This window comes from Acipenser ruthenus, chromosome 17 (assembly GCF_902713425.1).
Source record: "Acipenser ruthenus chromosome 17, fAciRut3.2 maternal haplotype, whole genome shotgun sequence".
Classification (NCBI taxonomy): Eukaryota; Metazoa; Chordata; class Actinopteri; order Acipenseriformes; family Acipenseridae; genus Acipenser; species Acipenser ruthenus.
In genome coordinates this window covers 19,481,841-19,505,194 of record NC_081205.1, presented here as the reverse complement: position 1 = coordinate 19,505,194, position 23,354 = coordinate 19,481,841, and the positions used below count along the sequence as shown (strand labels likewise).

The 23,354-nt window shown below is 41.4% G+C and overlaps 1 protein-coding gene across 5 annotated transcripts in view; it reads left to right on the top strand.

Moving 5' to 3' along the window:
* LOC117423682 (diacylglycerol kinase delta-like) overlaps positions 1-23,354 on the top strand; it is a 51,303-nt gene that overhangs the window by 16,738 nt on the left and 11,211 nt on the right. For all 5 annotated transcript variants that reach the window (XM_058990052.1, XM_034039758.3, XM_058990050.1 and 2 more), the window contains 25 exons: positions 3,409-3,513; positions 3,762-3,894; positions 4,435-4,541; positions 6,467-6,592; positions 6,727-6,829; positions 7,337-7,499; positions 8,188-8,296; positions 8,971-9,110; positions 9,579-9,663; positions 9,949-10,043; positions 10,230-10,329; positions 12,035-12,314; positions 12,834-12,992; positions 13,300-13,428; positions 13,983-14,079; positions 14,535-14,645; positions 14,744-14,840; positions 16,922-17,029; positions 18,474-18,587; positions 19,123-19,257; positions 19,917-20,071; positions 20,407-20,518; positions 21,615-21,707; positions 21,980-22,096; positions 22,655-22,772. In XM_058990052.1, coding sequence (XP_058846035.1) covers positions 3,409-3,513; positions 3,762-3,894; positions 4,435-4,541; positions 6,467-6,592; positions 6,727-6,829; positions 7,337-7,499; positions 8,188-8,296; positions 8,971-9,110; positions 9,579-9,663; positions 9,949-10,043; positions 10,230-10,329; positions 12,035-12,314; positions 12,834-12,992; positions 13,300-13,428; positions 13,983-14,079; positions 14,535-14,645; positions 14,744-14,840; positions 16,922-17,029; positions 18,474-18,587; positions 19,123-19,257; positions 19,917-20,071; positions 20,407-20,518; positions 21,615-21,707; positions 21,980-22,096; positions 22,655-22,772 — 3,091 coding nt within the window. The remainder of the gene's footprint in view (positions 1-3,408; positions 3,514-3,761; positions 3,895-4,434; positions 4,542-6,466; positions 6,593-6,726; positions 6,830-7,336; positions 7,500-8,187; positions 8,297-8,970; positions 9,111-9,578; positions 9,664-9,948; positions 10,044-10,229; positions 10,330-12,034; positions 12,315-12,833; positions 12,993-13,299; positions 13,429-13,982; positions 14,080-14,534; positions 14,646-14,743; positions 14,841-16,921; positions 17,030-18,473; positions 18,588-19,122; positions 19,258-19,916; positions 20,072-20,406; positions 20,519-21,614; positions 21,708-21,979; positions 22,097-22,654; positions 22,773-23,354) is intronic.

Genomic DNA, 23,354 nt, shown 5'->3' with positions numbered 1-23,354 from the left:
TCAGTACATTGTATGTGAATTTTGACCTTTGACTGTAGTTACTCCACGAACAAGCATCTAGGACTGTATGCTTGGAAAATGTGTTTAAACCTATATTGTACAGCCGATAATGACTTGAGAGATTGTATAATGCACTGTTGAGATCGCACTTGGGCATTGTGTCCAGCAGCCAGACTAAATCTGGGGCTTAAAGAAATGCCGAGGGAAATAGATCTATTTAACCTAGAACAGTGTGAGGGGAAGACCAGAACCAGAGAACGCAGCTGAACTTGCACAGTAACTGGTGACAGACTTGGGACTGATGGTAGGAAGATAGCGATGGGTGTTTGGAATGGGTTGCCAAGCCACGGTGTTGCTGTATTAAGGGGATTCTTTAAGAACCAACTAGACAAGTTCTGGGATCAATCCGCTACTGTACTAGGAACCGGATGAGTATTGAAGGGCCGAATTACCTCATTTGCAACTTTCATTGCGTTCTTAAGATCCCCAGGTGTATGGAAGGCTGGGTACACTGATTACTTTAGCACTGAGGTTTGTGTGTGTCAACAAGGGAAATGTAAGCCAAAAGTGTAGTTACCATTGTGAGGAGTAATGTGGGCGCTAAGTTCTAATTAAAATGTAGCTTTTTAACCATTTATAGTCGCAACATATTGTCTGGTTTTACTCTTCATTTTCAGAATGAATGTTCCCAGTATTTGCATCTAGTAAATGTCACTTTTGAGTTTTGTCCAAGCACGCACTTTGGTTTCTTAAGTTGTTTTAAGTTGTGGCCATGCTGACGTAAATGCTTTCGCTGCTGTGCTTTGGCTTGTGTCCATCTGCAGTTTGAATGTTTAAAACACTGTTGGATTGGGATCTAGGCTGGCTTCATCAGGGCTCGGTATAGAGTTGGAATGTGTGTGGGTGTTACATTGCCCTTTCTGATGGTCGCAGTCTCTTTGACATGCAGAAAGTTGGTGACTCTGACGTCTGTTCACAATAGTACAGAATATGAAATGGCAATGAATCATGAAAATGTAATAAGTGGTATTAAACATGGATTTATAGCTATCATACGTTATTGCTTTGATTTATTTGAGAATTCAGATTACAGATCTTCAGGCTGTGTTATGATGGTCTTGCAGTCACTCAAGGCTGGCAGTGCAGTACACCTGAACGAATGTTAATGGGCACTGTGGAGAATGAATGCACCCAGCATTGCTGTGGGATTGTCGCAATTCTGCGGTGCTGTTTTTGATTTCTAGTGGATTAAAGAATGTGACCCCGAGTGGCTCGCAATGTCTTTCCCACAGAAACTTGGCAGTGTGTGTCGAGCTGCGAATATCCTAGTGTCATTGAGTCTGTACAAGATGTCCTGCACCCACACTGCAGCTATTCCACTGCAGAGAGATCTGCCTGCGTTCCCACAAGAACTGTCCTTGAAACCCAAAGTGTGTTTATATGTATGTGTGTATATATATATATATATATATATATATATATATATATATATATATATATATATATATATATATATATATATATATATATATATATATAAATTAATTACTGTATATAATATATATAAAAAATTGTGTAATTTAAGAAAACACCGTCCTTATTAACCCAAGTAAGGGATGTAGCCCAGGCTACAGGGACATAGTGGATGCGCTTGTGATGGGATTTCAAGATATTCTTTAACAGTCTTTAGCAGATCTTTAGCGTACCTGTCCATATTTTCAGACCATGTTAAGGGTTCAACAATGGTTTTAAGGTCCTTAACACGGTTTGTATCCACAATTTGTGTGTTCAAAAAACAAGTTTGAGGCCTACTCAGGGAGTAGCATCAGACTCGATTTTAGGTGAAATTGGGTTAGTTACCCTGGTTTGCCTGTAATCTGGTCATGAAGCATGTTTGAGTGTGGTTACATTATCCTCTTGGGATAATGTCCTCCACTAACCCACAATGCAGTGTGTTTCAACAACAACCAGGCTATACTAACCTTGTTTCATCACTGCAGTCTGGACGCTCTAACCCTGTTGGGCTGAGATTGGGGTAACCCGGTTTTGAGCTTGGTTCTTGAACATGGTTGTGCTAATATGGACAGGCCCTTAGAGAATCAGGGGATATGTGGAAGTAACTTTGTCTGATGGTAACAAATGCCAACAGTAAGCTTACAATATACCTAGTCAGAACCTGTTAAACTTCACTTCTTCCTCTGTACTTTAACGGATAGCTTCAGTTATCTTTGTGACTCGCATTTGCCTTTGCTTGCTAGATTCTATATTTAAATCCATTATAAAATGAACAAGAGCTTTTTAATCTAATGGATGTTTGAATTACCTGCAATTTGTTTTTTTTTTTACCCCTTTTTGACAGAGTGGGTCTTTTGGAGATTGTATAGTTTAGCAAGTGGTAGAGAATTTTTTTTTTTTTTTTTTAACAATTGTATAAGTATATTGTGTTGCCTTCAAAACAGTATGTGACCACCTATCTCCAGTCCTCTCATCAGTGCCCATTTCCATATTACATCGTTGTAAGATAACAGATGCCTTTCACTGAAGACACCATTTTAAAAGGTTGTGTGTACTGTACTACAAGTACATGGCTTGTTTTTATAAAATGTGCAGGGTACTCCTATTGTTGAGGGTGGGAATTACACCATGGTTAGAAAGGATTTCAAAGTAAAAAGGAGTCCCAGTGTTTCTCGGAGTCGGCTCTAGACTCTGTATTAATCTATCAATTGGACATACTGTACATGTACTCTTTTTGTATTTTTCAACATAATCAACAGTTTTTATTCACACATCATAGGTAAATTAACTAGGGAATTACTTAACTTTTACTCCGGAATGTTTGCCAGATGAAAGACTTTGTGTTCTAAACAGTGCAGTGTATGCAGATCATGCTCCATCCTGCAGCAATGCTGGTGCTGTGATTGAAATGGGTGGCATATTGCGGGAACAGAAAACCAGCATTGTGGCAGGAGGGAGCATGATCTCAAAGAGAAATTCTTTCTCCTGGTGAAGGCTCCTCTGTTGATTTTATGATGTGTGATTAAAAAGTTGGCAATATGCTTAAAAAAATATAACGCTCAGATACGTTCAACACGTGACACTGTAACTTTAATGTGTGTTTTGTGAACTTTGCAGGGCGTTCTGTAGCATGCAGAAAGAATTGAGTAGAATATTGCTTTTTAATGTTACTTCTATTATCAGGAAAAGTCATAGCATAATATTTAGGGTCCTGACCTTCAGCTTGAGTTTAGAAATATTAGTTTCTGGGGAGGATTGAGGGATTTTTTAAGAAAGCAGGCAAAAAGCTAATCCATGATGCAGTGGCATTCCTGTTTTTATTAATTAATTAATTACATTAATTAATTTAATTAATTAATTAAATTAATTTACTTTAAATTTTTTCTAATCTAGATTATTACCCCTTGTCGGAAACTGATTCTGTGCGCAGAGAACCGGAAGGAGATGGAGGATTGGATTGCGGCGCTGAAAAGCGTCCAGAATCGGGAGCATTTTGAGGTGAGACTCCCAGGTTTTCGGGTCAGTCCTCTTCAAACTGTGGCAGTTTTGGATGTACAGTGCCTCCTTGAAGTCTTAACAAGATGTAGCTTATAGAAATTGATTTATGGAATTATTTTGTTAGACACCTTAATTTTAAATATAGAATTGTATAAAATGTGTTTTGTTACTACAAAACAGGTAAGAATTGTAGAATTATTTTGTTCGCTACAATCGTGTCAATCTTTATATGTATCTCTGTGTTCCAGTCCACCCAGTACAGCATGGACCATTTCTCAGGGATGCACAACTGGTATGCTTGTTCACACGCCCGCCCAACCTACTGCAACGTGTGCAGAGAAGCGCTGTCTGGGGTCACCTCGCACGGCCTGTCCTGTGAAGGTAAGACTACATTTCAAGCAGTGTTTGTTCAAATATTCTTGTATTTGTCCCAGCATTAGTTATTACCACCAAATATATAACTTTCATTTACTTCTCCAAGTCTGTGTTTTTGGAGTGGAGATATTGCGAAAGGTGGAGATTAGATGTTTTTGTTAATGTTTGTGTTTTCAGCGTCTTTTTCTTCAGAAAGCTGTATTTCCTTTGTGATGTGAAAGGTGATCACGTCAGTCCAGGTCAGAGCGGCAGCAATGTGAATATGTACCGTTGCTATGAATATAGACCGTTGTTAAGGACTATAATCTGTCAACACAGTTTAAAAACAAGGTTTAATGAGTTTTATTTGCAGCCATTTGATCTTGGGGACTGTGTTGAGGGTGCTACAGTACACAAAGAAATGCATTGTATGCCAAAGTGTAGCTTTAATCCAATACAATAATTAAAGGTTGTTTTCATTCATTTCAATTGCCAATGAGTCTACCCGCCCAGTACAGTATTTAATTTGCCTTTCTGAACTGTCATGTTTTGTCTCTCTTTCCTCAGTCTGCAAGTTCAAAGCCCACAAGCGGTGCGCAATTCGGGCTACAAATAACTGCAAGTGGACGACCCTCGCCTCCATCGGGAAGGATATCATTGAGGACGAGGACGGGGTGAGGCCAGATCCCAGTCCTGGAGCTCACCTGAATTATAGTTTGGGCTTGAATTTTTCGGTTTTTATTTTTTTTCAGTTCGGGGGGGGGGGTTATCGGTTTTTATTATTTGGCAAAATCGGTAATTTTTGGTTATTCACTTTAAACATTACTCAAACATATCAATTTAAAGTTTTTATAATACACTGAATGTACGTTTTACGGATACAAACGTTAACTTACTGTGTTGAAGTGAGGATGGCAATGTAGAACTGTGGATGCATTTTGAATCCGAGAATTGTGAGAAGTAACAGATTGAATTTTAAACCTATTAAAGCCTGCACTTCTATCGCACTACAGTTCATGTTTTGTTTTTTCTGCCCACCGTATCATATTACTCTAGCGTACTGTAGTAATTCATCTCAGCATGCAATAAGTTATTTACATTTTTTCCGAAGATTAAACATTCATCATGGTACTCTGATTAAGGTTTGATATTTATGTAGCTGTAATAATAATAATAATAATAATAATAATAATAATAATAATAATAATAATAATAATTGGGCAGTCGTTGTACACAAACAACTTTAATATGTATTAGTAGAAGCATAACTGTACAGCAGCTTTATATTTACTTTTCGGTTGATCACTGACTAAAACCGTGACGCCATGTTGCTGGTTTGCTTGTGTTCGTGGTCGTTAAGCCCGTTGCTAAGGAAATGGCGCATATTACGTAGTGCACAAAATTGATAATTGGTCAGTTGCAATGTCTTTGCACACTGTCCGCCTTCTGAAAGTTGACGATTGACATTATTTAAAATCTGTTGCCAAAACCCACGTTTTTCAGTTTAAAAAAGTAAAAAATGAATCTTCTAAATAAATTTGCATTGGTGTTTTTCCCTTTATCAGTTAAAATCCGAAAACTTATTTTATAGTTAATAACAAAAGAAAAATAACATGGAACACACCTGAATTATAGTTAATAACAAAATCTAAATACGGTAACATGGAATGCACCTGCATTAGTTAATGACAAATGTAAAGTAACATTCTCTAAAGTTCCTTCTTGCTTTGCTGTTGTGTTTTGTTTCCCAGAATATTTTAAGCATTCCTGTGAGTGGAACTGAAATGTAGTTTTCAGTTTAGCACCGATCCAGCAAACAGACCACTGCACTGTGTATTGAAGCAGCTGGCAAAGTGAACCAACCCTGATTTCCCCATTGTGTGATATCTGATATTTGTAATTGTCCAAGTGTTTCAAAATACAGAATTCCTTGGTTGTTTTGCAGTTGCACTTATAAACATTGTGAAATAGAGGCCAGTGGAGTTAGTGTAGTTCAATCTGTTGTATAAAAAGCAACATTTACTGTTTGTTTTTTTTTGTGTGTGTTTATGCAGTATATGCTTATCATTATCGAGACAGAGTCCTGAGCAGGGTGAACCCGGACTGTCACCCTCTGCAGGGCAGTACAGGATCAATCCATCTTTATTTTATATAGCGCCTTTCATAGTGGACCACCATCACAAAGCACTTAGGATCTGACGCATGCCAAACAGCAGCCATGCACAGATCAAAAAGCGAAATGCAAAGGGACTGAATGCAAACATGCTTTATCATTAATTTAACTGCAGTTATATTATAAACCTAATAATATTGAGTGAACTAAAAAATGAAATTGGTAAAATCCAAGCAACCAAAAAATTAATCTGTAAAAAAAATAGGTTGATGCTAAGTCTCTACAATGAATTGAACAAATTTGTGAATTGGGAAATAGAAAGGAAGCTCTGTTACCTACTGATCAACTAACTGTTATTGTGAAAATGTATTTTAAACTTTGGTACATACCACAAATTGCTCACTGATCATAGTATTGTGATAAGGGACTCCAGCGCAGTAGCTGCTGTCCGTGAAACTGAAACTGTTGCTCTTCTCCCTTGTGCAGATCTCGATGCCCCACCAGTGGCTCGAGGGGAACCTGCCTGTCAGTGCCAAGTGTACAGTGTGCGACAAGACCTGCGGCAGTGTACTGAGACTGCAGGACTGGCGCTGCCTGTGGTGCAAAGCCATGGTAAGAAGCAGTGTTCCTTTAATAACCTGTACAGCTGAATAACATGTGTCACTGGAACTATACAGCACGGCAGCACTTTCTATTGTCTGGGAGTGTGTATTAAATGGATGTGTTCATACTCTGGTGTGTTTCAGATACATACTGCATGTAAGGAGTTACTGTCCAGCAAGTGTCCGCTGGGCCAGTGCAAAGTGTCTGTGATCCCGCCCACCGCCCTAAACAGCATTGATTCTGACGGTGAGTATGCAGCCCACACAAGGCCAGATCGTTCTTTCATTGATTGAACATAAAACTGCATTCACGTTAAGAATGTGTATTTAGTTAAAAATGTCAACAAATATTCTTTGATTTTGAATTGGGTAGAAAACAGAAGCATGAAAAACATTCCGGTACCCCATCTAATTACCTCTTAACTAAGAGACAAACACTCTTCTGTACAGTAGAATGTGTGCTTTTTACTGTATTTCAGTCATTATTTATTGATTTCCATTGCATTTATCTTTTTTACAGGAACAAATAGACGTCATTTTTGCAACAAATGCATTTCAAATCTTTATCTCAGCACTAGTACATTTTAAAACATAAAGGTCACCATATATCAGAGTACAAAGCCTTTAGGAATTGATTTTGCACTCCTTTACTAGATTCTAGTCAGAGACACGGATGTGGGCTGTGTGTTACACAGGTGCTTGCGGTTAGTGGCAGGGGGCTGTGGTAACTCTGCCCGTGTTTTGTGTCTGTCAGGTTTCTGGAAGGCGTCGTGCCCCCCCTCCTGCACCAGCCCCCTCCTCGTCTTCGTCAACTCGAAGAGCGGAGACAACCAGGGCGTGAAGTTCCTGCGGCGCTTCAAGCAGCTGCTGAACCCCGCCCAGGTCTTCGACCTCATGAACGGGGGGCCTCACCTGGGGTACTCTACACTACACTAACTTCTCTTTGTTTTTCTTGCTAAATCTGGGTCCACCTTTTGCCCAGTTCTTGTTTGCAGCTGTTCGTATGCTCAAGTCAGTCCTCGGGGTTTCTGGAACTGCAGTTGTCTGGAATGAGGTTTCTATTGTATCCTGGCACTGCAAGCCCCGTTTCCCAACCTTGGCTGGTTGGCTGTACTCACAAGGGTCCTTTTTACAGGACATGCAAACTAGACGGGGCATCGTCCAGATTGAAACTTGGGTTTCTCCTGGCACTGGCTTGGCATTTCAAAATCATCTTGGCTTGTTGGTCAATCAGCTTTTACCTCCTTTTTTTTTTTTTGGCTTAATAAAGACACATTTCTTTTCTTAAGCAATCATTTTAATGATCTAGGAATCTGAGACAGGGTCAAGTGTCTTCATAAATAACAACCGGGATGCATTAAATGAAAAGCCTTGCACATCTTCATGCGAAGAAACAGTGATTGATTAGGTGAATTATTTGAAATATACTCGGATACTTAGACTTCTCTTCCCCAAAAACAAAACAAAGCCTTCAGAAGGACATTTCAAACAGTACTGAAGAATGTCAAGAGCAGACTAGTGTTGTCTTTTTTTTTCCACCAATTGATATTGTATATTTATGCATTCATATCATATGTAATATTTTCTGTCTGTCTGTGCCTGTAGCTTGCGTCTCTTCCAGAAGTTTGACACGTTCCGGATCTTGGTGTGTGGTGGGGACGGCAGTGTTGGCTGGGTCCTCTCTGAGATTGACACTCTCACCCTGCACAAACAGGTACCTCATCTGCACTGCTATATCCACGGCATCTCTCTCCTGTGAGGATTGCAAGATTGTTCACTGATCTCCAAAGCAGCTTTTGTTTGGGAAGTTGTAGTACAGATATACCCAGGAACAAACCTGTTCAGACAATGTCATGGTGGTCTGCCTTTTCCTCTTGCTGTTGGCTTTAAATGTGTATGCAAATAGGAATGTCATTGACATGTTGTATTTACTGGTAGTTACCGTATAGTGCACAGTTTTATTTCTTAGATTTTACTGACCTCTAGAGGAGAAATGTTGCAACACAATATTAAGTATAACTCAAAACAATGTAATTGTGGAAAGGGTTGGAAAACAGACATGACAACTGCTGTGTGGGAAATGTCAATTAAGTTAACGTGAATATATTTCGACCTTTTAGCTATGCTATCTATTCAAGTTGTACAGAACCGTTTGTGCTGTGAGCACAAATAAAACGGAAGACTGGAGTGTCACTGTTTTTTCTTATGAAAGACTGATGAAACTGACTAAATCGTGAGTCTGTGAAACGTATCGGTAGACCCACAGTGTAAACATGCTCTCCAGCTCTCTTGTGAAATATGAGGATGAGGTAGTTACTTCTAGCCGTTAGTTGGCACTTACTGAAAGGCTGCCTACAGTAATTGTCCTGGATCTCCTCTTCTCTGCAGTGTCAGCTGGGCGTGCTGCCGCTGGGCACAGGGAACGACCTTGCACGGGTGCTGGGCTGGGGCTCGGCCTGCGATGACGACACGCAGCTGCCACAGATCCTGGAGAAGCTGGAGAGGGCCAGCACCAAGATGCTAGACAGGTGAGCTCTCTAACAATCAGCAACACCAGCCCCATAACAAACCAGTCCAACATGTAACAACATGCCACACTGTCCCTTTGTGGAGCATCGCATTGGCTCTGGTGCTCCCATGGGCTAGGGAGGCAAAACCGTCAGGGACTGTTTCTCCTCATCGTCATGCAGAGGACCCTACTGGTCAGGTGCCTGGTGATCTCAGACGGACACCTGCAGGGGTGGCCTTTGTCCTCCAGAGGCCGGTAATTGACATCTGCTTTTGAGTGCCTGGGTGCAAAGAGGAAATTGGCTTGTTCGAAGGACACCTACTGACCTTCAGGTCCCCTGAGCTGTTGTGGGGAATTGCTGCAGTGTGAGGGAACGTAATTGGACATTCCATCCTTGCATGTATGTGACTGACCGTTCCAAACCAGGTGTGGTATAGAAGCAGTGGGTACCTGTGTTAACTGTATTTGTTCAATTCCTTGTTTGTAGGTGGAGCATCATGGTGTACGAGACAAAGCTCCCTCGACAGCACTCCTCCTCCACCGTCACAGAGGATTACAGTGAGGATTCAGAGGTAACGGCAGCTCCGAGTAGGATAAGCAAGCTACAGATAGATTAACTTACTACATGCATTAAGAGGTGGCATTTTACAAATAGTGTATAAACACACAAAGCTGCACTGACAGTAGTTAACATTTGTAACAAATTTGGTTCTGCCAAAAAAACATTTTTTTTTTTATATAAATGTCCTTCAAACGTTCTGATAAGATAAGGATCAGCCAAATGTTTCATTTTGATCGCAGTTTAACAGAAAAAAAAATATCTTGATTATTGTGACTGCTCTGTCCCCTTGTTCAAGGTCCAGCAGATACTGACATATGAGGACTCGGTTGCTGCTCATTTGTCTAAAATCCTGACGTCTGACCAGCACTCGGTGGTGATCTCTTCAGCAAAGTGAGTTTGTGCAATGAGAACTTGAGAACTTCATAACCTATATTGATGTAACGTAGTCCATACACTCACCACTTCCTATGTAAAAAAAGTGCCGCCTTCCCCTGTCCCAGGTCTAGTAGTTCCAGTGATGCTTGCATGAAGGTTTGGTGCGTGTTGGTATGTGACCTGTACCCCTCTGTCTGTCAGGGTGCTGTGTGAGACGGTGAAGGACTTTGTGGCTCGCGTGGGGAAGGCGTACGAGAAGACTCCGGAGAGCTCGGAGGAATCTGCTACCATGACCAAGAAGGTGAGGGCAGAGAGCTCTGCTTTTAAATTCATAGCGACTAGGGATTCAGAACATCAGTGGTGCACATTCTAGTGCTAATATACGTGATATCCTTCTAATTTATTACATGCAGGCGATTACTATGGTGTCACTGGCCTTGAAACAGAATGACTCGAGTGGGGCTTTTAACAATTGATATTCATTTTACTCTTGTTTCTGCTGATGGCCAAGACTGGTACAAAATTCAGTGTGGTATCATTCTTGCAACATGTTTTGGGGTAACTTGCTTGTTTTCGTAAGTAAGGAAACATGGATCCATTGTTTTAATACTTGTTTTTCTTAATAAACCTAGTCTTTCATTGATACTGTTTCTGATCTTGTCGTCCCAGGTGTTTGTTATATTTATCATACTATATATAACTGTGGCAAAGTGCTAATGACGTGCAGGTGAGTGCAGTGCAGAATAATCACACAGACAACGTTGGTACAGGTGCAAGGGTGTTTATTTAATTTAATAAATGTCCAGAGCCTTAAGGCAAACCTGCAAATAATAATAGTGCTGGAAGTGATACAGCGGCGTGTATCACTTCTATTTGTAATCCTACGGGTTTGACCCGTAACCCCAAAAGTCCCATTCAGACACCCACACTAAACACAAACACAAAGACAGTGCGTGATTCAAGTGCTAAAGGTGCAAACAAAAGACAGTTCCTGTAGTGAAAAGGTGAGTGGTGAAGTCCGGGTTTTTCGCTGGCCTGCGGCTGCAGCTCCGGATCGTGCTCAGTAATCTTTAGTGAGAAAACAACACACAAGACACACAGTGTTAAGACACAGACACGAAACACTCACGGTTGATTCCACAAATACGGGCTCCTTCTTGGTTATATGAGTTAACCATATGCAAAGGAACAGATCACTCAAGCCATGCCCCCTATTTATACCCTCGCCCATGACCCCGAGGTTAACGAGCGCATCGCTCCTCCAGTCCTCGGATGCCACGCCGCTTACCGTCTGGGTCACTGAGCTCGGGTGCCATAGCTCCGCCCCCTTCCGAACTGACCGACTTCCATCTACCCTACGGAATAAATTGTCGTGCCATTTCATTAAGGGTACTCTGTTCCTCGTGCACCGTGCCCTCACAGGTCGAGAGGGAGATCTAACACCAAGACTCATTCGATCTCTGTCACAATAACAGAGAGAGTTTTGAAAATGTGTGGTCTAAGCATCCCATTAGATCCATGCATGTCAGCCATTCGGGGAAACATCAAGGTGTTTAACAAGAGGAAAGAGAATTGCATTCATCCAGTGAAATCACAAAGGAAATGCAAGTCTAGCATCATTTTGGTTTAAATCAAAATAAAAACATGTTTGCTGCAACATGTTTCTTTCAAAACTGACAATTTGATGTCTGTTTTGCAATTGAAAGTGCATGACGGCTAACGTGTGTGTATTTATTTTGATAGCTACAACCACTTCTGTAAATATGGGTGCAATTCATGTGTCTCAAATACATATGTGTAGGACATTATTGACAGCTTAAAAAAATGTAGCAAGCGAGTGAACAGTTTGTAAAGTTTATTAGTTTTGAATAAACACACGCTGAAAGAATGTAAAAAGGAAAGGAAGATGTATGTATTTATTTTGTTAGCTGGTTAGCTCTAACCACTCTGGTGAACATGGCCATAGTGATAACCTTAGGAGGCACCTCTGTCTGTCTCTCTGGCAGTGTGGTGTGCTGAAGGAGAAGCTGGACTCCCTGCTCAAGACTCTGAATGAGGAGTCTCAGGCCTCGAGCTGCCTGCCCAACCCTCCGCCCACCATCGCAGAGGAGCAGGAAGAGGGCGAGGGGCTGGGGCTGCAGGAGCCCCCTCTGGAGCGGCATGCTCCCCCAGCCCCCTGCCCGCCCAGGACCAACCCGGGCATTTTCAAGCCCCGCGAGCAGCTCATGCTGAGAGCCAACAGTCTGAAGAAGGCGATCCGGCAGATCATTGAGCACACAGAGAAAGGTGAGGCAGCCTGAACGGGAGCTTTTTAAAATGTTCTCCTAAAAAGAATGCGTGTTGAAAAATCTGAAAAGGGGCATTCATTTGTGGTTTCTCACACACCTAATACCTTCTCGCATGCAGACGTGTGTGGGAGGTTTTACATGCAAAATAATTTCAGTTGGTTTATAAAGAAATATCACTTAAGTCAACCAACTGCTTTTTTTTATTTATTTTTTTTTATATCCGATTCAACTGAAACCAAACGAGTGGTAAATTAATTTCTGTGTAGACACCAAATTCCAAGTTACAGCCTTTTAAAACATTTAAAATCCACGTAGTCCACCACAGATTCTTTATATCCCTGCTGCTTTGAACAAATGTTCCAATAAGGGAAAAAGATGTTTAGGGTGTATGTATGTTAAAGCAGCTGCTGCTTGTGGTTAAGCATCATACGCAGAGAAGGGACAAGATGTCAGCCGGTGGAAAGAGCAGTCTGAGTCGTGTTGCCCTTGTGAATTGCTCTCTGTCTCTTGGTGTTAGCGGTGGATGAGCAGAACGCTCAGACTCAGGAGCAGGAGGTGTTCGCTCTGGGGACCTCGTTGGAGGAGGAGGGGAGGAGCGAGGACAAGGTCTCCCTGCAGTCCTCGCACAGCGGAAACAACTCCTGCGTCAATGCTAAGGGGAGAGGGGCCAAGAAAGGTAAGGAGCCGTTGGAAATGCATGCAGTAAAGTGGGATCCAAAATACAATGGGCAATAAACCAATACCAAACTGGAACCCCTGAGTTTCCTAACTAAGGAATCCCTCTCATATTCAAAGATGTAGTATGTAGACTGTTGCTGTTGGCCTGTGATGCCTTGTAATATTCTGCTGCTGCTGCTTTATTTCTAAAGAAGTTGGACAGCACCTTGAGACTTGGTTCAATCAGTTTTACCCATTTACCCTGTGGAGGGAGCAGTTGCCTAGTAACCCATATCTCATGGCTCTGCTTGTTGTTTTTCCAACAGTCTCCAAGTCTCCCTGCGAGAAGCTCATCAGCAAAGGAAGTTTGTCATTGGGCAGCTCTGCATCACTTCCTGCACAGACAGGAAACCGGGACAACATGCCCATGCTGAGCACCAAAATTCTGTATTCAAGTAAGTTATTATTACACCCCTTATGCAAAAACAATAGTTCAGTGTTTTTTGTAGGTCTGTAGATCATATTTTATGATACCAACAATAATGATTACATAAGTAACATTTGATTACCTGCCTGATTTATTGGGTCCTCATTCAGTCCGTCCATCTGATTATCACTACATACTGAACACAATAACTGCCTTGATTTTACGTCAAACTTGTGTCGTACACTTTTTACAAATATTTGTAACCTTTCAGGTACTGTATGAATGTGAGGGCCCTCTATGTGTATACACTGGTTGAACTCTGATGGGCTGGCACAGAGGTGGTTGTTTTCATGCATGTTGTAGTATGTAGACTGTTGCTGTTGGCCTGTGATGCCTTGTAATATTCTGCTGCTGCTGCTTTATTTCTAAAGAAGTTGGACAGCACCTTAAGACTTGGTTCAATCAGTTTTACCCATTTACCCTGTGGAGGGAGCAGTTGCCTAGTAACCCATATCTCATTGTTTTCATGCATGTTGGTTCTGGCTTCTGTTCATTTGATTCTTGTCTTCTCTCCCCCGGCAGGCTTGCGTGCCAGTCTGTCTGGTTCCCTCCCTGGCAGCTCTGTAATTGGCCGCTTGCTGGTTAATGCCGATCCCTTTAACTACGATCCCGAGAGCCAGTAAGCATCTGCCTGCATCTCCAACATAGTAATCTCCATTTATGAAGGCTAATCTCAATCTTGTGATACAGATTGGGATTTTTTTTATTTGGTACATAACAGTAGTTACACTGAGCATGCAGCTGTGTTTGTGTTTTTCATCATTAGCTAAAACATCTAGAGCAGTTTATCTGTTATATTAAGTTGCATCCCCTTTGGAACTTACTAGAAGCAACTACACTTAGAATTTCACTAAGAGTGTAGCTCTTGTACTCAGAATGTCAATGACAAAGCATTCTAAATGTGTATACCACAACAGGTTCTTTATAAACAGATTCAATATATGATCTGCTTTTTATTTATTTTTTTACTTCAATTTAATGACTTATAGGTTTGTGTTCGGGGCCTACCTCTAATCAAGTTGAGAGTGTAATACCTTCATTCTGAACTTGATTAACACACTCTCTTTCTGGCAGCGACTGTTACACAGAAAAATGTGTGATGAACAACTACTTTGGAATTGGACTGGACGCAAAAATCTCGCTTGACTTCAATAACAAACGTGACGAACACCCAGAAAAATGCAGGTGGGTAAAATTCCAGTAACCATGCCCTCCCAGACACTTCTGCGTACTCTCACGAGCTGGGATCTGTGTCACCAATAAGGTGTTGTTGTTTTGTTAAGGAGCCGAACAAAAAACATGATGTGGTACGGAGTGCTGGGGACCAAAGAGCTCCTCCACAGAACCTACAAGAATCTGGAGCAGAAGGTGCTGCTGGAGGTGAGAACTGCCTTCGTTGAGACCTATACAGCATATTGTACAGTGCAGGCCATGAAATTTCGCACTGTGTGAGAATCACTGAAACATGTAGTTACTGTTTGTTTAATACAATTCAGCACATTTTCTGTGTGACATACTCCTTTTAAAAATCTAAAAGAAAAATCGCTGTTTAAGTAGGTTGCATTTTATGTGGATTTCAAAGATTCAGAATAATTGCTTCAGCTAGTCTTGGTAGGCCCGTCCTGGGCTTTAATTCTTTTGATCGTAGTGCAGTTTTACATTTTCTAAAACTCTGGTGATAAATACGGGTGTAATGATCACGATATGCAGGTCGCAATACGATATAATCACGAAACACGGGATTGGCTACTTGTATGATGCAGAGTAAGATCACATGGTCATGTAATGATGAACCATTTCGTTAAAAGACGAACATTTTAATAAGATGAGGAGAGTGTACCCATACCAACTATAAAATATGTTTATTCTTATTCAAGGATCATTTGGTGATCTACAGTGAGCTATGTTGTGATTTTGATCTTGTATCATGTTGCAGACATTACATACTTTTTATTAAGATTGAAACCATTAATTTCTGTTTTTTAATAACCATGCGCAAATAAAATAATGCTTGAGGGGAAATTTAGAACAAAAACTGTCGAAGTAGTTGCTCTGTGCATTAATGATTCAGACAATTGCTGCATCATCAATGACGAGGGTTCAGATGACAAAGGGGTGCAGTTCGGAGGTTTCAAATCTGATGATACAGACTGCGCAGTCCGATTGGTTACGCTTTACTGTTTTGCTACAATCCATATTTTGGATTTTATTATTATTTTTTATAGACACTGCCAGAGCTTGTAACTCGGGCATTTCTTTTAACTGAACATTTTTATGGTATAGTGCTACTTTGGATGCTACGTTAATTTATTTTGTATTGTGTTTTCACACTGGACACTCCCGGTTTCTTACTTCGAGATTATGTAAAGCCATTTATTTGAGTGGATTTCATGTATTTAAGTGTAGCGACTTTTATTCTAGCGATTTACATCTACAAATGAGGTTTTTCCTTGATGTGCTTTTGCGCTGCACATTGTAGCTTTAAAGTTTTAATGTTTGTTTTGTGAAAATATTTGAAATGACAAAACCGTGGACATACTGCAGCAACTTCGAATTGTATTTCACCAGTTAACTGCACCTCTTGATTCTTTACCGTGACTCTGTGCTGTGCTCTACCTTTGAATTTTAAGTATGCCTAATTGTAATGCCTAATGTTAATAATCCTCCCCCCCCCACCACACACACACACACTTTTGCCTTAATGACAACTTTACGCTCCCTGGGCGTTGGCTCGGCAGAATCCGTTGTATATCATGTAAAGACAGTATCAAAACTCATCGATACCCAATGGATCGTTTACACCCCTAGTGATAAATATGTTGAAATGCAAAATATTCAATGAAATCTAAAATCATTTTCTTCAAAATTAGAAATTACTTGCCCTAATTTTACAGAACTTAATGTTTGTATTTTACTATTGCTAAATTCTAAATAACATAATTCTGAGATCCGTGATTTAAGAAGTAATACTAAAATACTATCAAATGCAAGAACATATTTTGACTAGGCTTTCTCAATGTCTTCACTAAAAACACATTTCGTATAGAAGTTTATTTTAGTAGTATTAGTGTGTGTGTTTTGTTTTTTTTTCTTTTTTTTAGTTATGTATAAAACTTATGATTTACTTAATTTTAAAGAAGTTGAGTTTGAAAGCCCTAATATTATATGGCGACCGAAAATAATGTGTGGTTATACACTAGCCCTTTTTGCGTTTTTTTTCCTTCTCCAGCAATTCAGTTATTGTATTAACCAGGTTAAGAAACTCTCTTGAGACCACAATCTCATTTCCAAGGGTGCCTGGAAGACCACAGCAGCAACTCAATTGTTCTTGCATGAGTTATAAAAATGGCAATGGAATTGAGACAGTATCACGTTCTAAAAATATCAAGCATGCAGGCAATTTGTTCCAAATATGAAGGACTTGTTATATGATGTGATTGAAGCCTGTCTCTCTTTGCCAGTGCGATGGGCGCCCCATTCCTCTGCCCAGTCTTCAGGGCATTGCTGTGCTCAACATCCCAAGCTATGCTGGCGGGACCAACTTCTGGGGTGGCACCAAGGAGGACGATGTGAGTAAATGAACTTTAAGCAATATACCATTGTAAATGTAATGCTCAAACATTGGGAATACAGGGTGGATTTGTATAAGGGTGTAATGAGAACTAATGTCATGATATGATGCATATCATTATATGAAGGTTGGGATACGATATGTATCATGACGCATGTATTGTTTTCGATTGGATACTTGTATAATGCATCAAATGGTCATTTTAAAGAGGGACATTTTATTAAATTAAATAACTAAAACACTTACCCTTAATTCAAGAACCGTTTGATAAACTACAGTGAGCTGTGTTGTGCTTTTGGGCTTGCTTCTGTTATGGTACTTCATGGAAAGAAAGTATCATGATTCATTGAAACACAATGAATAGTACCACCCCTAATTTGAAAGTCATGTATTTGATTACGGTGGTACGCATTTTAAGCGGTGTGTGATATTACACAGGGTCATTTGAAGCGGTGTGTGATGTTACACAGGGTCATTCGGAGTGGTGTGTGATATTACGCAGGGTCATTCGGAGTGGTGTGTGATATTACACAGGGTCATTCGGAGTGGTGTGTGATATTACGCAGGGTCATTCGGAGTGGTGTGTGATATTACGCAGGGTCATTCGGAGTGGTGTGTGATATTACGCAGGGTCATTCGGAGTGGTGTGTGATATTACACAGGGTCATTCGGAGTGGTGTGTGATATTACGCAGGGTCATTTGAAGCGGTGTGTGATGTTACACAGGGTCATTCGGAGTGGTGTGTGATGTTACGCAGGGTCATTCGGAGTGGTGTGTGATATTACACAGGGTCATTTGAAGCAGTATGTGATATTTAGAGTTACCACTTACTGTCTTGCTGTTTTTAAACTTTACTGCATTATCATTGATGTTTCAGTGGTTAGAATCATTTGGTAAAGGTTGCAATACTAGTTATTGACCCTTCTGGGGAGAGAGTATTTGTTTTTGTACAGTGCACTGAGCTGGAACATATTACCAGGGGAATAAAATCAAACTGAATGCCAAGTATAAATATTTAGATAAGCCATGAGTGCGGTGTCTGTAAGTGTAGTATTTGATGCATTGGATGTGTTTCATTTAATGACAGCCTCCATTAAGAATGACATTTTAACAAATTTAGTCCTTGAGAATTTTTATATAAGGGATTATCAATGCTAAAACAGAATTTATACTGTAATATACCCAGGAGGTTATAAATGCCATCAATAACTTGCTACACTAAAAGCTGTGTGGGACATAACTTCCCATTTATGATCATTACAGCAATCAGCTTCTACAATAAAAGTTATGACGAGAAGGCAGGTGTATATTCCATTTCAAAAACATTTGGTCCTGTTTCACACCGAAGACGACACGAGGCGAAATGTTTGTCTTGACTTATTTTCTTGGTTTATCTGATTTCTGGTTAAGCCTTGGCATTCTTCTTCCTTTTGTATTTCAGACCTTCACTGCTCCCTCGTTCGATGATAAGATCCTGGAGGTGGTGGCAGTATTCGGGAGCATGCAGATGGCTGTGTCGCGTGTGATCAACCTCCAGCACCACCGTATCGCACAGGTAAAGTTTATCAGCCAGCCAGGGTCACGCCAGCCAGCCAGCCTGACCTGAAAACTCTTCCCTCCATTCTGTTTCTTCCTCTATTACATGGTGGCTCATTATCTTGCAATACAAGGACTCAATACAGGTGAATGCATCATAAGAGTGTGTAGTATGGGAGACCTCCTAGTTTTGGTCACACTTGGGAATATTTGCAATGTGGGGTCTCGCGTGGTAATGGCACAACTGGATGATGTGCAGGGTGAATCAGGGGGGTGCACTGACTCAGTTCTCCTGAGCTGTTGTGGGGAGTTGCTATGGTGAGGGAATTGGAGGAATTGGTACAGTATGATCTATAGAGCTTTATTAGATACAAGTAATTCATTTATATTGCCACTTACAGTATACCAATGTCCGTATAGCGATCACTGCTTCATCATCATGATAGAACCAAGATGCAAAAGCTTATTGAAAAGCAGTTGGGTCTCAGGTTTCTGCCTGGGTTAAATTGCTTCAATAACTTGACTACATTTTGACACCTTATTTTGTTCTGCAGTGCCGTACGGTGAAGATCACAGTCCTTGGGGAAGAGGGGGTCCCGGTGCAGGTGGACGGAGAGGCCTGGGTCCAGCCCCCAGGTTACATCCGGATCATACACAAGAACCGCACTCCGACCCTCACCAGGGACAGGGTGGGTATCTCTCTCTCTCTCTCACACACACACACACAGAGGTATGGGGGGGTTAATGACAGTACGACACACACAATCATACTTTCCACTGTGTACTATAGTCGACATATAGGCTTTCTCCTTTTTAATGTTTATGGGATGAAACCCACTGCCAAGGGGACATACTGGAGGCGGTCGCACGTCACGCTTCAATCCTGGGGGTCCCAAAGTGGCTCACTGGTAGAAGCACAGCCATGTGGTTTGCAGGGCAAGTCATACAGCGTAGGTTCAGGTCCTGGCTGTGCAGTCGCCGGTCTTCACTGGGGACTTGGAAGGGTCCTGTAGGTTAGTGAGGCAAAACCGTTACGGACTGTTTCTCCTCATCATGCTACAGCAAACCCTGCTGGCCAGGCACCCAGTGAGCTCAAGGGCAGACACCTGCAGGGCTGGCCTATGTCTTCCAGAGGCCAGTAGCTCACTGGCATCCGCCCTCGAGTTCCTGGGTGTAAAAGGAAGCTGGCTGGTCGTGGGATCGGAGGACGCCCGCTGAACCTTCGAGTCTCCTGAGCCGTGTGGGGAGTTGCTGTGGTGAGGGGAAGAATGTGTTGCTGCTGGATCTCAGTAAGTGCAGGAATGTTAACCTCATTTTGCCTCCTAACTGCGCTTTCCCCCTGCCCCAGGCGTTTGAGAACACTCTGAAATCCTGGGAGGACAAGCAGAAGTGTGAGTTCCCCCGGCCCTCTGCCCAGCTGGCTCTGCTCCCGGAGATCGTATCGGAAGAGGAGGCGTCGCAGATCAATCTGTTTGGACAGTCAGCCGGAGCCCTCATACACAGGTAGGGGGGAAGCCTTTATATACAAGCGGCTTCTCATGAGTACGAGCACAAGCTGTGGATTGGGCTTAGCTTGGTCTCAAACTACGTGACGGTCCTGATGGTGTCCTCGTGTCGTGCATAGTAAGATCAAACTGTCATTTAATAAAGGACTGTTTTGTTAAGACAAAAATAAATGAGATGGGCAGAGTATGTATTCATAGTCATTTGGGGAACCACAATGAGCTATGTTTTGCTTTTGGTCTTGTATCACGATAGATCATGCAGAGAAATGACATGTCAGAACCCCACCTTCTTAAAATGTTCAAATAATTGCCGTCTGTTTTCCGTGTGTTCAGTATCCGTGAGATTGCCCAGTCCCACCAGAGCATGGAGCAGGAGCTCGCACACGCTGTCAATGCCAGCTCCAAGTCCATGGATGTTGTCTACGCCAAGTCCAAAAACACAGAGGTGCGTGCAGCTCTCTCAATGCCTTCCTGCTGTTTCGCAAACTAACCCACAGTTTATTATATGAAACTGTTCTGTAGCCTTCTGTAATGTGTGCTGGGACAGTGGTTCCCAAGCTGGGGGAAGTAAGGTGGTTTCAGGGGATCCACAAACAACCCCGAATGACAAAGCAGTGCCTCCCCTCAATTAAAAGGATTGTAGCGAACAAGAAAATTCCAGACATTTTCCATGTCATGCACATCCATTCACTATTTAGGTCTCAAATGTGTATTTTTAAAAGAAACCTATGTTTAAGCAAAAATGAATTTTCATTTTAAAACATATCATCAGGTACTACACTAGGTTAAAGAAATCTGTTTGCAAGCCATGTATTCTGATAGTCCTACACTTTCCTGGTTGGTTCGCCTGGGGAGTGAAATTGTCCCCACCCCTTCAGGGCCTTCTTTCCTGCCCGTGTCCAACCAGCTGCTTCCCGCAATGACTGACGTGCTTTGCAGCCAGTAACATGACCCAGGAAGATACCGCTGAGGTGAAAAGAACCAGGAAGTGTAATCATGATTGCAAATTGAGTACATTCATTAAAATGGTGTAGAACTAGATGTCCTATTAAAAAATAAAATGCATGTTTTCTATAAAGTGTGTATTTCAAAACTGCACATTTCAGACCTAAATAGTGAAGCACGACAAGGTAAGATTTATGAAATTCCTTTGTTGGCTACAACCAATTTAATGGAGGAGTTTGGAGTTGTGTATTTGAAATTAACACTTTATGTCGGCTGTATGGTAGCCTACATTTATACATTTTAATGCCTGAGCTAACAGAATGCACCATTATACATTAAGAGGTGATTTTTAATGAACAAAATATCACATTTCACAATTTGGGAAAGGAATACCAAATTAAACAAGTCTTTTTAATTACCATGTTTTATCTATTACAAAGTATGTGTATATTCCATCTTGCAAATGGTTTATATTACAAATGAAATGATTTCCCACCGCACAAATAACCAGATCATTAGCACGGGTGTATGTACAGTGAAGAGAAGAACTTGCAAGTTCCTGGTTAATCATTTCATTGTTTTTTGATTGGTTGCAGGGTCTAAACTGCAGTGTAGTTTTTGAGATGGTGAACAATGTGAAAGCACTTCACAACGAGACTGAACTGCTGCTGGCAGGCAAGATGTGCTTGGTAAGTATGGAGAGCATGTTTGCTGTTCATATCTTCACTGTTTTAGCAGTGGGAGGGTATTCTCATTCTCTTGATTTACTAAATTATATGAAATGTTAGGTGCTAAAAAGTTATTTCTCTCTCTCTCTCTCTCTCTCTCTCTCTCTCTCTCTCTCTCTCTCTCTCTCTCTCTCTCTCTCTCTCTCTCTCTCTCTCTCTCTCTCTCTCTCTCTCTCTCTCTCACTCTCTCACTCTCTCACTCTCTCCCACCCCCACCCCTCTTCCTGGAGCAGCTGGACCCCCCTCAAAAGGAGCAGCTCTGCAGCGCTCTGGGAAATGTGGACTTGCAGCTCCGCAAGCTGACCGACATATCCTGGCTGTGCCAACTCGTGGAGCACTCCGATGAGGAGGTACAGTCTCGGGGGTTGTGTGTGCGTAGCCCTGGCTTGTGTGTTGCTCTGATGTGTTACACACACATCAGAGCAAAACACTGAATCTGTCTGTGGCCTAATCATTTGACTGAAGTTTCTGAGGTATAGACAGTACAGTTTGATTTATGATTCTCAAGTAGTTAAGTATTATTGTATTCCAGTAAAAATGTTCAAGTTAATATTACCAATTTCAACTGCCACAGTGCGTTAACCTCTGTCCATATCAATGATATATACAGCCAGTTCTGTGAAACAAACACAGTTTAAACACATTTTCTGATGCTACAGATTTTCTACAGACATGGCTGTTTGTTTCTTCATCCGCTTACGAACGGCCGTCATGCATTTTGTCTCGCTCAACCCGGGTCAAAGGTTGTCGACCCACATCCTGCTGTGGGTCGCTTATGACCCAGGTACGTGGTTTTACTCTACGTGGGATTGTGACCCGGGTAGGAGCACCAGTCTCAAAGGGGCTCAAGTTGGTTCTGTGTGTGTCTCTGCTCTTCCTTCTCCCTCACCACTGTTTTGTTTCTGTAGAGTCACATGATGGAGCTGTCCAAGCCCAGCCGCAGCGCTAAATTCCGCCTGGTGCCCAAATTCAAGAAAGAGAAAAACAACAAGAACAAGGAGGCCAGCGGCAGCCTGGTCCTGCCAGGTATGTGTCTCTTCTTGTGAACGTCATTCCCCTGAGGCAAGATGCAGAGTGTGGCTCTGCTCAGGGAACAGCAGATGTCACTGGAATGTGTTTGTGTTGGCAGCTCAGGGGAGATAAAAAAAAAAAATAATAATATGCAGATATACTGTGTGCCTTATACACGGCTCTAAAAATCCTATAATCTAAAACCATTTCACTGCAGGTTAATGGGTATAATTTAATGATTATGTACTTTGTGACATGCATAGAGGTATGTTTGGTTGAATATAATAAGGTACTGGCTGCTGTGACCTTGAGTGGATGAAGATCAGCTTGTATCTTATACAGAAGCCTATACTATGTCTTTTATAATACATATAAATAAGAATAAACGGTATTGCTAATTTTAATGTGATGTAATTTATGATGGAAAGATGTGTATTATATGTGTTTCTTTTAAAATGTGAAAAATCACTTGAAGATGGGAAACTTGAATTTTTAGCTTACTCTCCTCTCAACCTAATACATGAGGTTCTACCTCTATTCTATCCCCTACATTTTCAGTACAAGGGAACAGAATGTCAATGCAGCACGTCCACAGAA